At 36.9% G+C, this 17,915-nt stretch overlaps 1 protein-coding gene across 2 annotated transcripts in view; it reads left to right on the plus strand.

The window, feature by feature from the left end:
- The window catches only part of LOC117402942 (plasminogen-like), a 60,206-nt gene that overhangs the window by 41,654 nt on the left and 637 nt on the right, over positions 1-17,915 (plus strand). For both annotated transcript variants that reach the window (XM_059024246.1, XM_059024247.1), the window contains 8 exons: positions 3,652-3,851; positions 4,090-4,238; positions 5,224-5,317; positions 11,072-11,186; positions 11,523-11,597; positions 12,494-12,634; positions 13,139-13,245; positions 13,579-13,724. In XM_059024246.1, coding sequence (XP_058880229.1) covers positions 3,652-3,851; positions 4,090-4,238; positions 5,224-5,317; positions 11,072-11,186; positions 11,523-11,597; positions 12,494-12,634; positions 13,139-13,245; positions 13,579-13,724 — 1,027 coding nt within the window. The remainder of the gene's footprint in view (positions 1-3,651; positions 3,852-4,089; positions 4,239-5,223; positions 5,318-11,071; positions 11,187-11,522; positions 11,598-12,493; positions 12,635-13,138; positions 13,246-13,578; positions 13,725-17,915) is intronic.

Here is a 17,915-nt window from a genome sequence, read left to right on the forward strand (position 1 = left end):
TTGCTTGGATGTAAAATCCTTGTACCCAAGTGTCCCTCGTAAAGAAACTTTAGAAGCTTGTCAAAAAGCACTAGATAATAGACTAGATAAATCAATACCTACAGCAGAGGTACTGAACATGATCAACATAGTTTTAGAAAACAGTTATTTTACATTTGTTGATAAGAATTACAAACAAAACGATGGTACAGCAATAGGATCTAAATTAGGAATGCATTTTGCCAGTACATACATGGGGAAATGGGAAGAACAATTACTTAGAAAATCAGAAAGAGAACCTTTAGAATACATTCGGTTTGTAGATGATATTTTTGGGGTTTGGACACATGGAGAAGAATCTCTTTTCCAGTTTCATAAAATGGCAAATGAAATACACAGTAATATTAAGGTGGACCTTCGATGGACAAGGAAAGAAATAGAATTTTTAGATACCATAGTAAAACTTGAAGAAGGTTCAATTGAGACTGACCTCTTCTGTAAACCTACTGACATGCACCAGTATTTACACATGTCCTCTGCACATCCGATACACACTAAAAGGGCAATCCCAAAGGGTCTAGGAATAAGAACACGAAGAATATGCTCAAAAGAAAGTGACTATGTAAAACAAAGAAATGTATTAAAAACAAATCTTAAAAAAAGAGGATACAAAGAAAGAATTATAGAGACGGTGTTAAGAAAAGTGGATAAACTAAAAAGAGATGATCTACTAGATTATAAAAATAGAGATAAAAAGGTCAAAAGAGTCCCATTAATAATGACTTACTCTAAACTTTTGCCCAATATTTCTTAGATAGTTTGGAAACACTTGCGGATTCTACATAATTCAGAAAAATTAAAAAAAGTATTTCTTAAGGCCCCAGTTGTAACATTCAAAAGAGAAGCTAATTTAGGTGATATTTTAGTTCACAGTAAACATAAAAGAATAATTGACAAAATAGGTTCTACGAACATATGCACTAGTAGATGTAAAGTGTGTAAATACATAGACAAACGTAAAAATATAATTAAACATGAGAACACCACATATCCACTAAAAACTAATACCAACTGTAAAAATAGCAATGTTATTTATGGAATAGCCTGTGAAAGATGTGATGAAATCAAATATGTTGGAGAGACTGGAACTACTTTATATAAAAGAATTCAGAACCACCTTTCATTAGTTAGAAATAAAAAAATGAATGAACCGATAGTACACCACTTCACCAGTCAGGGACATGACATAAATGATGTAAAGTTTGTAGTATTAGAACAGCTCAAATTAGACAATGCGACATATAGAAGAATAAAAGAAAGTAAATGGATAAATAGACTGAACATGATTATGCCAACGGGACTCAACAGAAAAGAATGAACTAATTAACTTCAATAAATATATAACATTTAAATAAATAAACAAAATTCATTCAAAAGTTGTGCATGCTGATGCGCTGGGGAGGCCAAATCTAGACTGATCCTCAATAAAAATATAAGTTTATATAAAGTAGTGTTAATTAGAATTAATACAGATTCAAAGATAGAAGTAAAAATGATGTCACAATATATAGAACACCATTACATCATGTAAGAATAAATCATGAATTTGAATGTAAACTATAACAAGTAGTTGTCATGCCGTCAAAAACCTATAAATACCTCCAATGTTTTGATTCAAACACAGGCTCCCTTGAGAAAGATATGTACAACATATCGAAACGTTGGGCAGCTGGCTCTTTGAGCTTATATATATATATATATATATATATATATATATATATATATATATATATATATATATACACACATAGTGATGCACAATGAAAATGCAACAGTCCTCCTTTTACCTCAGTAGCTCATTAGGCACATACATAATATTATTTACATTTTAAATAGTGAGCAGATAGGTTTGTTGATTGTATGAGTAGTATTGTTCTATGGGATAACAAAATACTGAGCTCAAGTCATGTGATTTAATAAAACGCCAGGTGCTCAGTGTTTGGTATTTGAGTTAAAATTGCCAAAATGAATTGATTAAGAATCTGTATAAATGGCCATTCGAAAAGACATGATTTTAATTAACGCAAGAACACTGAAAGATACGACTATGTCCGCTTAAGTAATGAAGATTGCTTGGTTGCTATCAGCATGATTGAAGGCAGCCTGTCTGTGAGATAAGTTGCCTGGAGAATGAGATGTTCTGCTTCAACAATCAGCAGACTAGTCCAGAGAAACCAGGAAACCGGCTCTGTGAGGGACAGGCCACGTCCTGTAAGGCAGAGGGTCACCACACCAAAAAAAAAAAAAAAAAAAAATTTAAAACTGTTCAATACAGCACAGGAAAAGATGTAAACAACAGGATTTTAAATAAACCGCTCATTCACTGGAAATTGAGATACCGGTATCCTGAAATGTGACGTCACTTGGTACAAGCAGCGTGTTTGCCATACGAGACTGACCATGATTGTTATGTATAGGGTTTGTTGTATATAAACTTGATTATACTGTGTTTGTATTTTTAGCAGTATTAGCAATACAATATATATAAATATATATATATATTTTTTAATCCCACTCTCGCTATATGGAAATTATTATTGATATTGAACGATATCGATATCCTATCAAAATTTCAATATTGGTGCCCCTCCCTAATAATTAGTATTAACTTATCACATAAATGAAGATTGTACTCAGGAATAGCTTTAAAATGAAAAATATTAGTCATACAATGGTTTAGTCCAGAATCAATTACCACAGTACTTGAATGTTTGTAGGCCTACAGGTGCTGTGTCGTGTTGAGGCTATTTATTGAAAACAAAAGTTCAGCTGGAGAAACTTGCGCCAGTAGCACTAAAGAATTAAGCATTTTGTACCTTGTTATTATTATTTGTTTATTTAGCAGACGCCTTTATCCAAGGCGACTTACAGAGACTAGGGTGTGTGAACTATGCTTCAGCTGTAGAGTCACTTACAATCACGTCTCACCTGAAAGACGGAGCACATGGAGGTTAAGTGACTTGCTTACAATCACACAATGAGTCAGTGGCTGAGGTGGGATCTGAACCAGGGACCTTCTGGTTACAAGCTCTTTTCTTTAACCACTGGATCACACAGTCTGTTCAGTTGTAGCGATGTCATTTTCTTAAAGGTACCAAGTATGTTTTTTTTTTGTTTGTTTTGATTTTTGAATATTAAAATTAAGTGTGGTGTTCCATGCACGGCTTGACACCTGTACACAGGATAACATGTACTGGAATTTCAGCAAATACTGTACTTCACAGTGATTGGTTGATTTCAGGTAGGCAATTTATAATACACTTGCAAATTATTTATGCTATAGATCTAATAATAGTCAGCAGGTGGGTTTTGAGGTATTTTGGATGAACAGTTTGATGTAAAAAAAATAAATAACTGTTTTGTTCACCCACCACCCAGACAAACATTTTGGCACAGTCACAACACAGCAGTAGCTATTAGTCAAAAAGCTTGTCAAATATATAGAGTAGTTAACAGAGTCAAGTCTCTGTTAATCTTGTAGTGAAACCATTACAGCAGGCTTTACTGATCGATAGCTGACAACAGTTGTCAGCTAAGACACGGTTACAGGGAGATTCTAAAGCATTGTAAACATAAGCAAAACATATTAAAAATACATTTTCTGGTTAACAGGGATCTGAGGAGAAACTACTGCAGGAACCCTGATGATGACAGGGCACCCTGGTGCTATACCACCGAACCCAGTGTGGAACGGGAATACTGCAACATTACCAAGTGCCCAAGTGTGCCATCTCATGCCACCACCATCAAAGTCAAGCTTTCTGTTGAGCCTTCAAAACCAGAAGAACCTCCACAAAAGCCTTATGCTAAAGGTGATGGGTCAAGTGTTGTTTCTCAACATCACACGTTTCCTATGGACTTTTGTGATTCAATCATTATTCCTGCATACATTCATTCACTTTGCTGCCGGCAGATAATGGAAAACAGGAAACGCACAGTATGTTTAATGCATTCAAATGTCTTCGTGAGGCACATTCATTAACATTGGCACTGTTTCCACTAAATAATGCATTAATCATCCTATTGTACTACAATATTATTCTACTTTAGAATGCATAGTTGGCAATGGAAAAGATTACAGAGGGACAATGTCAACTACTGTGCTTGGGGTAACGTGCCAGGAATGGGCCTCCAATATACCACACCATCACGAGACCTTCACTCCTCAGACCCACCCTGATAAGGGACTTGACTCAAATGTAAGTGCCTGAATCACAGCTGAACTTCTCTAGAAAGAGTGCGGGGAAACAGCATAACCACAAGTAATTCAGTAACATGCATCCTCTCTATGGCTGTAAATTCAAAATCAGAGCTATCAGAATGACAAAAAAATGACCATGCGGTCTATCAAGTGGTTTTTAGACCAAATGTCATTAGATAATCCAAATAAGGAGTTAGTATCATGGTAAAGTAAATAATAGTCATCAGCGATTGATCGTTATATTTTTATTTACCCGACCAAATCTAATGGTTTAATGATGTTTTTTATTCTGCTAATGAAGTACACTTCGCAGATAATAATGCATATAACAGCAAGATAGTAAGTTTACCACATCAATGATATGGTGCGTTGATGTGCTAAACTTACATTCTAATCCACCTGTATATGACGTGATTGAAAATTTGCGACACAAGTTTAGCATTGATGAGAGTTTGAAGGGCGTCTGCTTTGAAATCTATCACACAAAACATTTTTTCTAAAAAGTGTTATGACTGAACAATCACTGTTATTATAATGCTGCAATTATATCTAAAAAATATGTTCTGTATACTTATATAATGCTGCCATTGGAAAAAAAAACTTGTTATGTTGTGATTTATATTGTTGTAATACTACAATTGTAAACACATTGTTGTTATTTTGTTATTTAAGTTCTATTGAAATAATATATTTTTGTCTTTCATAATAACAATAAAAAATGTGTATTTTTAAAAATAAAGCAAAAATTGTTTTGAAAACTGTCCAAATTGCTTATTAGGCAATTTTTGACATGAAAATTGGCAAAATAAATGGGCAGCTGGGTAGTTAAATGGCAGATTTGTGTAGAAATGCTTGAAAAAGCAATTGTTGTGTTCTCTAGGACAACACGATGGCCTGGAATCAGCAGATACAGTTTCTCAATAGTAAAACACCCTCTTCTGTATAAATATATTTAAAATACAAATCTTTTGCTTTTGTTTTAGTATTGCAGGAATCCAGATGGTGATGTAAATGGACCATGGTGCTACACTATGGACCCAGACAAAAAATCAGACACTTGTCAAATCCCCAAGTGTGGTAAGGACATTTCTTATTATTACCCGCCTTTGGAATATTACAAACTAGCAGACACTCTCCTAGACATGAAATACATTTTCTAAAGACAAAGGGCAGGATTTTCCCCTCTATCTTTATTAACACAGGTTTTGTTTGGTAAACGCACAGATTTCTGTCACCTGTTCACATCTACTATTTCAGTGCAATATCCTTGTTCGAAATTAAGGGTAACACCTGCCACCCCACCAAACCGGCTACACACCCTCAACACTATGAATTGGTGCATTGAGAAGGCTGACATGTTTTTTGCAAAACGCTCATTATTATTATTATTATTATTATTTACCTGCGCATGCGTTTAAATACTCATCGATCGCATCGGCATTCGGCTGTGGCTGCCTGAGCTTTGCGTGCGATTTTTTTTTTTTTTGTGAGCGTGAAATAGTAAAAACAATAGTAAAAAATGAGTTGTACTCTTAATTTTTTATACATTTTTGTTTTTACAAACATACACATTTATTTTACACTGCACAGAATGCTTCATATAGGTTCTCGTCTTTTTTGTGAGTCTACACATTTATTTTACAGGTACACATGTTTTTACGCACACAGGTATTTTTAACAGCACTTCTACCCCTATCACTTATTGGGGGGAGTAAATTTAATTAAAATGGTTTATGTACCCAGATTTTGTTTTCTATTTAAAGACATCCCATGTTAACTAGCAAAACATTTTTTTTTTAATCTAAAAACTTTTCATATAGAACAAAAAAAAATCTCGGATTTCTTATTCTGCATTTATTTTATCTATGAAAAAGGGGTGGATTGGACTCCCTGATCTAGCTACATAAACACAGAGTTGTAAAGTTAGTAAAGTGTATGTATACATGGCTGCAAAATGAGGACACTTTTTCAGTACCAACCAAAATCGACTGCAGAATGATCTCCAGGTATTCATTTGCAACCAAGATGTCAGAAACACTATACTTTAAAAAAAAAAAAAAAAAAAAAAAAACAACACAACAACTTTAGATGTACATTTTAAAGCTTTTTTGATCTAAAAAGAGGACATTAGAACCCCTTTATGGTACATTACACTTCTAAAGATTTTTAAGAATAAAACATGGGGGGGGGGGGGGGGGGGGGGAATTAAAAAGATTGCCAACCCATTTATGCATAGTGTCTCATATATGGGATGCCTACATATTTGCTTTTAGCTTTATTACAGTACTGTAATTCAAAATACTGACATCTAGTGGTAGGTTGTAAGGACCCGCTCCCTCTCACATGATATACAAGGTTGCCATAGCAACCTTCTCATGTGATCAGCTGGCGTCCATTTCTGGAAGGAGGTTTGAAAATGGCATCTACCAAAAAAAGTAAAAATAGCTGCTAAATTTTTTTTAGACTGCATCATTTGAATGTGAAGATTTAGTTTAATCAAAGAAAAAATACTATACTGTTTATTACTGTCCCATATATGGGACGCTATGCACTAGCTCTAAGCATGGTATCAATCACTGCATATTGCATATCAATGGCAATAGTAAAAAAAGTGGTTAAGTAGTAGGACTTTAAAACATTTGTCACCCATTGTTCTTTTAATTGATTTAATTCTACTAGTTAACGCTTGAATACTGTGGATCAAGTTTTAGATACTGACAGTGGCCCTGAAGATGCACAGGGGGACTGAATGTAGATCATTTGAGTGAAACTCAACAGAGAGCAGGATGTGTAGCAATCCTAACCTGGACAGGAGAAGAAAACAATAGGTTACTGTCAAGAAATGGAAACTGAAGCAGAAGTTGATGAGTCCGATTGCCATCAGCTTCAGGATGCAGCAACATCTCCGCCTCCACTCTCTGTTAGCAATCCAGGCCCCAGTAGTCGTGTTCTTGGATTCCGTAGACGAGGGTGCTTCAGGTGAAACTCTATCTTCAGCTAGAAAAAGTCTACTCCAGTGCGAGCTAAAGACTAAACAAAAGTACGATCCAGCTTGGAATGGTAAAAGGCCTGACCATCTTGACACAGATGTGTCACATAAATTCAAAAACTAAAAAGTCATGCATAAATGGGTTAACATACAGTATAATTTCCAATTCCAAATCTCTAGAACATTATTTACTGTCAAATCAGAAAAAATACCTTTTACTTTTATATGGCATTTTGATCAATCCTTCTGACATTTTCAATACACAAACAAAAGAAAGCTGGCAGCAAAATCTAGGTGTTATTATATCTGATGCTTCATAGGCAAGGGCTTGGACAGATTATAACAATATTACCCAAAATGAAGGGCTAAGGCTAATTCAATAAAAAAATAATGAATAGTTAAACATTTCTAAATTCATACCTACCGCATCCACTGAATCAGGGGTGAAATTCTCAACTGCAGGTATTCATATGTGCAGGGCGGGTGTAAACATTAAAAAATAGAGACAATTTGAGTGACAATGAATAAATACTTTAAAAATGTTTACATATCGGTACACAGAACATTTATGAATACTAAATAAGCCTTCAGAAATAACTATAAAATATAACCAATTCACCATAAACAATGAAGCTGAAAATACTGAAAGCTTTGTACTCTCTGCATGTATCACTCAGCTGTGTACTGTAATATAACACTTAAGTTAAACTTTAAATGACAAGCATTAAGAAATATTACACTATGCAGTAACTGCTGTAGAGAGGGAGTTTTGTTTCAAGACTGTGCTATGAAAAAAATGATACAAAAAGGTCTTAGTCAAACAATGCCCAATAGGGGCTGAAATACCCCTCCTCTTGAGAGATGTGTTCTACGTGGCGGACAGCTTGTTGGAGAAGTCATGTTTTTACTTCTTGCCTGAGGGCCAAGACTTAGAGAGGGTTGCTCACAGATGTAACTGAGATCCCTGCAGCACGTTACCAGTGTGTACGGTGGCGAGCACTCAAGAGTGAGGTGCAGTTGCACCAGTATTGCAGCTGGTGTTCTGAGAAGGGGTGGGTCTGAGGCCGCAAGCCTGCTGGGGCTACTGAAGCTGGGGTGGAGCCTGTCTTGGAGGCTGCCTAGGGCGGTTTCATTGGAACTGCCTCCTGGAGCACTGTTACGCTGGGACCCCACGTCTGTGGTTCCCCCATCCTTGTGGGCGGCCCCGGATATTAGCTGCCGCGGAAGCCTGAAGGCGATGCCGCAGGTCGCCACGTGGCACAGTGGGGATTGGAACCTTTCGGCCAGCGCCTCATCCTCTTCCGTACTGGAGCACGGAAAGGGAGCATTGCAGCCACCTGTCAAGATGCCTCCCGCTCTCAGTGAGAGCGTGTGCAGTATCTCCTCCACTGCTGGCCCGAAAGTATGGCCAGGGGAGATAGGCGCGTCCAATAAGGCCAACTTGTCCGCATCCGTGACCCTCGCCTGTGACGGCCAAAGCTGTCTGCGCGCCACCACCAGGCCTGCCAGGCTTCCTCCCAGGGCTTTGCAGCAACGTATCCAAGACCAAGCGCAGCTCTGAAGCTACTGGTTCAGAGAGGGGCGCCGATCGCAAGATGCCATCCAGGTAGGCCGTCAGGAGACCTGCCGTGTTGGCCAGGCGCGTTACTTGTGCTTTTTTAAGGAGTTATCCTGCATTGGCCGTTAGGGCACGCAGGGTCCTTCGACAAACCTCCTACCGGGAATTGTGCTAGACCCTGTGCCCCTGCACCTTCCAAGGAGGCCAGAGGAGCTACGTGTTTGGAGACACTCGGCGCAGAGGCCGGTTGCTGCCAAAAAGACTGTACCTCCTCCAGAAAATCCGGGAACACCGGGAAGGGCTGGGGGGTCGAAGTTTGCGCCGGTCTGAAAAGTGAGCAGCGCTGTTCAGGGCTGCCTTCCAGGGGACCTGGAGGAAGTTGGAGGTTTGCTCTATAAGCGCTTAAACAACTGCTTTTGTTTGGCGGGACATAGGCAGAGCAGTGAGAGGTTGCAAGCACATCAACATCGGTAATAAATAGAGCCTGGCTCAGTGAGTAAAAAAAGAAAGAAAGAAAAATGCCAAAACATATTGTATTTTAATGATTTCATTTATAATAATACCAGTAGTAGTAGTAGTAGTAGTAATAATAATAATAATAATAATAATAATAATAATAATAATAATAATAAATAGCAATACCTACTGTGCTCCCCCTTTATAATGCTGTAGTCAGTAGCCATAGTTAAGAGACTGTGCTGTTTGAGTTCTGCCTTATAATTAGAATACTAGTGTTAGTTTAATGGCATTATGGGGAAAATGGGAGCCATGACAGTACCACCGTATAACCTGTTCCACAGTATAAAGGGCCACCTTATAAAGGGGTAGCATTGTATTTAACACAATATGCATAATTAAACTAATTAGCCACAAATTATACACCCAGGTGTGTATTGAAATTAGCTAGCTGTTTAAAAAAAAGATAATACAGTTGTCCCTCGTTATACCGCCCTCCCTTATAATGCCACCCTCGCATACCTCCAGCTATTTCTCTCTGAACAAATGTCACCAATATAAAAATGGTACTATTTGTACCCGTTATATAGCCACCCTGCTGTCCGCCATCTGCCAACTTCCCAAGCCAAGCAAACGTAAATATAAGCATTGTAGTTTCCCTCCTTGTAGCGCCAGCAAAATAATCATGGCCCAGTAAAACAAAGTTATGCAGTTAACCTCTGACTCACTTTCCTAATTCGGTGTTAACTGAATGTACCAATGTCATCAACACCCCCGCTCCCAAACAGAAAGTACAAAATGGCGAGTCGACCCTACATTTAACACCAGAAAAGTTTGGAAATATTTTCTCAACCAAGGTGAGGCATGCTGTTAATCGAAGGACAACTGGAGACATTGTAATGGATAAAAACAAATATCTTACCTTGGTGGAACGGGTCGAATTGTTTAACCTGAAAAAGGCTTGCTTTATTTTTTATTCGTTTTTATTTTTAAGTGTAAGCAGTTCCTCAAAAGTAACCATGTATGTTTCATACAGATGGGAAAAGATTATAAAAACGACTGTTAATACTGTTGTAAAGTAGGTCTACTAGTGACGTTTTATCTTCTATTACTGTAGTTTAAAAAAAAAAATAATGTTTTAGTAAAATGGCTTGGAGCTACTGTAATTGTATAACAAAAACAACAACAAAAAAAACACTTCTATCTATTGCAAAAGCCACCCTCGCTTATTGCCCGTTTTTGCCCATGGCCCTTACCAGGTGGTATAAAGAGGGATGACTGTACTAAGAGTGAGAGGATGGCTATTTAAATAACCATTACAATAGCCTATAACATATTTGAGAATATGTTTGTATTATGAGATTGCATGCATGTTATTTAAAAATGCAATACAAATATTTATAAAAAAAAAAAATAATAATAATAATAATAATAAAACATACTTTAGAGACTTGAGAGTGGTCAGAAGTCATTAAAAGTTACATTGGGGTGTAAAGTAAAACTTATTATTTATTATGCAGGCAATACACATGTAACAGACTGCTTCCCAAAGTAAAAAGCAGGGGCAAGCTAGTTAAGTGCCATTTGATTTTTGTTTCCAGTCCACCCCAACCCCACTACGCCTCTTCAAGTAATGGTTTTGAACCAACAGACTGTGAGGCAAGATTACTTTGCAGTTCTTTATAAAGCTTGCCAGTTCCCAGTAGAGAAAGTCAAAACCTCCTTAAACGCTCTCTGTCAGATATATTTATCCTACATACAGTATGAAAAGTTGGATAAATGCATCTGAACCTACTAAATATATGCCTTTTGTATCCACTGTAAACAGAAGCCATGGAATGTGGATACTCTGCTGTGGAACCCAAAAGATGCTTTGGTAGAATTGTTGGGGGCTGTGTTTCCAAGCCATACTCATGGCCCTGGCAGATTAGCCTTCGCACAAGGTGAAAATTATGCTTCTTTGTTGTATTATACATAAATTAATATATATGTAAGTACATGTGTTGCAAATGATCTTATCTAAAATTCTTAAAAAAATCTAGGTTTAATGTTATAGCCAAGCATGTCATGATAATCTTTCTGATTTGATAATGAACCTGAGCCCCCTAGGTACTTATTAAATAATTGTGCCGATGAGGCCAGTTGTAACATAGGAAAGGCATACACACATTTATTAAATACATTTTTTGTGTTTGTTTGTTTTTTTCTTTCAAGATGAGGGGAGCTGCTGGTATAAACTGTTGTAAAACATCTTCATTTATTTACTCTTTTTGTTCCAGGTTCAATATACATTTCTGTGGAGGTACTCTGATACATCCACAGTGGGTTCTAACTGCTACTCACTGCCTGGAAAGGTAAGTGAACACATCAAAAACCACCCAAATAGGATTCTGTTTGAAATACATCTACATTAAATTCAACTGGCACAAAGATAAATGCTGGACGAAGGTTCAACTTGTGCTACAAGACCGTGTTCTATGGTACTTGTGCTTCAGTTAAAGAACATGCAATTTTCTAGATCCTATTTTGAATGCCCTTTAATGTATGACAAAATGTAATTGAAAATGTTCTTTCCATCCATTGAATTTACTTTTATTTTGAAGCTTAAGTGTACCTATCATATTGTGTTTATTTAATTTTCTTGCATTCAGAGTGAGAGCTAAAACTGAGCAAGTCTTACTCCAAATGAGTGAGACGGCGTGCCTGGAAGAGTTATTATTTGTTGTTTGTTGGTTTAATAGTTTTATTTTGGTTTACAAAATAACTTGATTTGTCACCTTGATAAATCTGTTCCATTATATTTGCAAGCCAGTATCAAAATCCAACATTTGTGAGATTTACAGAAGAAAAAAAAACTGTCAATACAGCACATTTGAGAACCAACAAAGAAAGAAAATGTATGAACAGACATTTATTAGACAAACAAGCAAACACTTTACACAATGAGGTTCAGAGTAGAGCAGTCTTTATCCCTCAGGTAAATGTCCTCTAAAAGCTAACAGGACTTTAAAATGTTGAAACCAAAATATAACGTGAAAAAACACATTAAAAAGTGTCTTCATACACAAGACTGTTCAGTCTATAATGTCATGAATTTTGTCTGTAGCGATCCTGTACATAATGTAACCTCTCCTTCGGGGACACCTAACTGGCCCTGTGGTCAGTTATCCAACAGAAATGCCTCCCATGTTGAACAGTAATGCTTAAGTATAATGAAACAAACTAAGTGAGGTACTGGTGTCTTTCACAGATCGTCAAGGCCTTCGCAATACAAAGTTTTCCTTGGAATCTTTACTGAAAAAGCAGATGAGCCGTCTAAACAAGTGAAAGATGTTGAAAGACTGGTTTTGGGGCCTAAGGGAACAGACATTGCATTAATTAAGTTAACAAGGTACTGTATTTATAAGCACATATGCATTTTGTTTTTGTTCTTGTGAAATATAAGACACAATTTTTTACTTGCTACAGTGAAACTCAATCTTGGCTTGGCACCCTGTGCCTCTCCCAAACGAGACTGACAATACTGCTAAACTGTGTGGTGCCTTTGCAATGTGCCAGATTTAACCCAAAAGGTGAAAGGCATGAGAGCTAGAAAGATTATGTAGCTGTACCACCTTGCCCCCTGTAGTGTTGGGTCTCCAACTAATAAAACATTGATATCTGTAAAGGATGAAGACCATAACAATTCTAAGTGTGGTAATGTAAAACTGCTAAAGTTTAGTTACTCAATATATTAATTACGTAGTAACCAGCTGGTGGAACTGGATATGTAATTTTACGTTTTGATTCATGATAGCTACCATAGTTAACCATGCTTAATTAAGAGATCCTAATTTAAAGCAATACTTACAAACAGAAAAACATTAACCACATGGGCCTGTTCTGTGTGTTTTAGTCCTGCATTACTTAACGATAAGGTGCAGCCAGCCTGCCTGCCAGAGAAAGATTACATTGTGCCGAGTGGAACAGAATGCTACGTGACTGGTTGGGGTGTTACAAACGGTGTAGTATTCTATAACTGATTATTATTCTACTTGCAGCTAATTTTTTTATTTAGAAAATTGACCAACCATTGGACACAGATCACCAAGGGTATACACATACATATTAAAAAATAAATGCAATTTAAGCAGGTTTACTTTCATTTATAAAGCCCAGCTTCCTTATTTGTTTTGTTGGTCTTTGAAACCGTGTACATGCAGCAGTTCAGCAATAAAATACATTGTAAATATGATACATTGGAGTCAGTGGTACACTGCAGTCCTACCTGTACAGTAAATATAATAGAGTATATATTTTATATGCATATATATTTTAACTGTTATTTATTTGCAGGTACCGGAGGAGATGGTGTCCTTAAGGAAACCAGTTTTCCAGTCCTGGACACCAAAATGTGCAATCGTCCGGAATATCTCGGTGACAGGGTGAAGGTGCACGAAATGTGTGCTGGAAACCTTGAAGGAGGCACAGACAGCTGTCAGGTATGGAACGGATTCAATTTTTTTGTTTTCTTCATGTTCATGTCATCAGGTTTACTTTTAAGCCCAGCAAGACTGCCACCTTAAAGCATGTAAATATCTCTGTTTAAGTTTATAACTTTATTTCTAAAAACCATAAACTAATATTGAGCAGATAACTAGTTTGAATTATAACGTTAAGAGTGGCTGGCAGAGCTTTGTTTAAACTCCAATTTGAGGGGTATGTTTTTCTCAGCCGTTTCAAAACGGATCGGGACGGCATTTCATATGCTCCGTGTCCGTGAGATGGAGATTTTTTTTTGGCCAAGTTTCGTGAAAATCTGTGCGGTGGTTTATAAGTTATACAGTCTTGACATTAGTCAGTGTTTTTTTTTTTTTTTTAAGCTAAAATAACTCAAAAACGACTGCCTGTTTAAACACCATATCCGTCAGGTGGATAGTACTCATTGGCTAGGAGTGCCTGTTCTGGGAACTGAAAAAATGGATAAAGTATTTGGGGAGTTATTTTAATTTTTCTTCGTGCATGCATGGTTTATTTTTGCTAAATTAAAAGTTACGTATGCGCAGTCGGGCTCCACCACCAACAGTAAGTTATAGGATATTCGTCAGTTTAATAATTCTCTGTCGGTAATTTAATTTGAATTCCTTAGGTCACTTATGTCTTGTGGATTGTGACTTTATCCATTTCATTTTTATGACTTAGTTTAAATTTAATTATTTTTTTTAAAATGCTTCTGACCTTAACTAAAGCCTCTTTCACACTGGCGTGCTCTCCCGAGTCAGAACTTACCGGGGTCAGGACCCGGTATCATGCAGGTCGGGTACGTGATTTCACACTGCTTTTGATAAAGCAGGGTTGACCTGGGTGACAGACGCAAGTAAACAATGCGCATATCAGTGCCCTGGAAGCAGTTTTTTACTGACACTTCCATCCAAGCTTCTCTGGATTGAACTATCGGGCCAAATGTTGATTAGAGCAAACGTTTCTTCATCCCTGCTGCGATCTTGTTATCAAACTTAACAAACAAACAAAAAAAAGCCTTGCATGTTTTTTGCCCCGCCCCAAGAGTAAAACAAAAAATTCTCCAAAAGCATATGGACAATCCGTGATTTCCCCAGCAAATGGATTCCTAGGGTCCCTGTTCATAACAAGAAACAGTTTAACTGAGTTGATAACCAAACAAATACACTGATCATATATAATCATCATCACAGACAATGTTGCTTTAAATTTACATAAATATACTTTAAACTGCTTCTGGTATGTGATCGGGCTGTAGCATATAATGATGACATCTATTACCAGTCTTACCAGTTCTAGCAGTGGCAGCACCAGTCTTACCAGTCCCAGTAGCAGCACCAGTCTTACCAGTTCCAGTTGTAGCATCAGTGTCACCAGTCTCAGCATTAACTTCTGTAGCAGTGAACCAAATGCATGTCTCAATGAAAGTATAAACCCATCTACTTATTCATATAAGTTATATTCTTCTTGTCATTTTAATATTACATATTTCTAACAGTGTGCATAAGGTCATTTTAGGTTGGTGTTGTTTTTGCTGGGAGATTTGTTTAAAAAAATGTGTCATGAAATTTCAAACATCATCCAAGGTAGGTCACTGGGTAAGAAGAGTTAGCGACTTATATTGCTTTGCAGTTTGCATTACTAGTCTCCAGGCTTCATGAACAGGATGTGCAGGGTTTTTTTTTTTTTTTAGACAAAAATTAGATTTTCAGTAAAAATCTATTCCTAGCTACACCCCTCAAATAGTAACTTTTAAATATTTACAGCCAAGATATTAGTCAGTATATATTTAATTTATATGCATGTGGCAAAGTGGTTAGTAGTGCAGAGGTGTAGAGGTGATGCAGTGCTTAATAACAACAGTTCAACAACAGTTCCAAGGGTAAATAACAAAGCTTTATTAAGGCTTTTAAATAATAACACTGACTATACAAAACTATGTGTATAGTCAGCAAAACCACAGGGTCCAGTCCTGCAATAATAATAACAAACACACACTTTAAGACACCTATACGTTTACCAGTCCAACAGTGCGTGCTCCGGGTGCAAGTGGTTTTGTGAATGTGAAATGAGTGCTTTACAGTGGTACAGTGCAGTCCGGGTTTAATGCTGGCTTGACAGCGACAGCTCCCGGATCTTTAGCTGTCTACAATGACAAACAAGACACAGTTAAATAGACAGACAGTACAACACTAAACACTCACGGTTTCTCTTTATTCCTCACGGTCAGTCCATAACCATAATGGAGGAACAGATCACTGGGGCCACTTCCCCTAAATACCCTCCGTCACACCCTCTTTCGGTGGCACAGCCAATCACATCTCCTCCAATCCGTGACTGACACATCACCTACCGCATTAAGGCTCTGACTTCTGGTATCGTGGCCCCGCCCCCTTCCTGGATGGTCGGCTTCCGACTGACCCTGGAATGAACTGCCGAACCATCCATTACAGGGCACTCTGCTCCGGTTATACAGCGCCCTCACAGGTCGGGAGGGAGATTGTTGATTAGGATTCATTTGCGCTCTGTCACAATGCATTATGTAAACTTTAAAACATAAGCATGAAAGATCTATATTCGTAATACTAATATATTGTGTACAATAATGTATTACAAACAATGTATTGTGCATGATAATTAATATTACCAAATGTTTGAGGGTTTACTTCCGAACACAAAAATCACATAATAAATTGAGCACAAACAATTATGGATTTGCAGCAGTTGACTTATCATTTATGTTCAGAAGCCTCCTTCCGTGTGAACCGTGACACACAATACATACAGCGTAGTTGTGAATACACTAGGGTAGCTACATTTGAAAAGTGTTTTTCTATTTTTTTTATTTCTGTATGTGCTTTACCCCAGTGTTTTGTTTACACCTTGAAATCCCTAGTTAACGGAGTATCTGGGAGATCCTGTTGTTCATGATTATTAGGCTATTATCTTGTTTATATTAAGTGATGAAATGGTTGAATCGATTGTATGGAAATGTGCCGTTCTCCTCCTAATGACACCATTTAAATAACATACATTTTTAAACAAGGTGTACATATAAATACATTTATGAGTATATTCATGTTATTAATAAACAATCAGATAGCTAACCTAATGTAAAAGTTTTTAAAAATTGTTAAAAATGTAATAGCCTAATAATAACTTGTTTTATGAATTAGAAGTCTATGTATATGTGTATAAGGTATCTAAAATGTGGTCCTACTTGGGAATGTTTGTTATAATAGTAGATCATTTTTCTTATACAAAAACTTAGAGTTGCGCCACAAATAAAAAAAAATAGCAAACCAAAAACACCCTTTAAGATATACAGATAGGATTACAATCTAAATGGAGGGATCTACTTTCCATTGCATATAAATATCATGTTTTAAAATCAGCCTTCCAGTGAAAAAATAAAAAATATTAAACACAAAAAACTACGTTTTACTTGACGTAAGAGCTGACAACTCCGAAAAAGACAGGAAATTGTCAGGTAAGGCCGCCACTGCGCCCTTACTGGACCCATGTTCTGACACGGCTTTCCAGCACACACTGCTTAACTGGCACAGGAGGCGGGTTCACTTCAGACAACATGTGTAGTCATCAGTGGGATTCAAAAGTTCTCTGAAACAGCCTAGAAGTTTAGAAGAGTCACTGTCATAAATGGATAAGACAGATCTATAAAGTTCATGGATTGATTGGTTGGAAAATGCTTGTGCAACATATTATTTGTCTCCTTTCAATGATCTCATTACTATAGAACCCCTAAAAGGGACATTACTATCTTGTGCACATGACTTACTATCTCGTCAGCATGAGATGTTATAGTAAGTCTTGCACACAAGATATTATGTCCTGCGCATGAGATATTATGTCCTGCGCATGAGATATTATGTCATGCACATGAGATAGTAGGCGCCCATTTTAATTTTTACACCGTGTACCTTTAGGGGTTCCGTACATTACTATGCCACACATACATCAAATTTGTTTTCCACCATATCAAACACATGTTTTTATATAAACAAAATCAAAATCCAAAATAAAAGAAAGAAAAAAGCTGAAATGGTTATGACAGTTGTAAATATTTTTATACTTGGAAAAGTACACAATAAATAACTTGTCTCACTCCACATGTGTTAATATTCCAACTTTTCTAATTAGCTTTTCCAATT

The sequence above is a fragment of the Acipenser ruthenus genome, chromosome 5 (assembly GCF_902713425.1).
Source record: "Acipenser ruthenus chromosome 5, fAciRut3.2 maternal haplotype, whole genome shotgun sequence".
Classification (NCBI taxonomy): Eukaryota; Metazoa; Chordata; class Actinopteri; order Acipenseriformes; family Acipenseridae; genus Acipenser; species Acipenser ruthenus.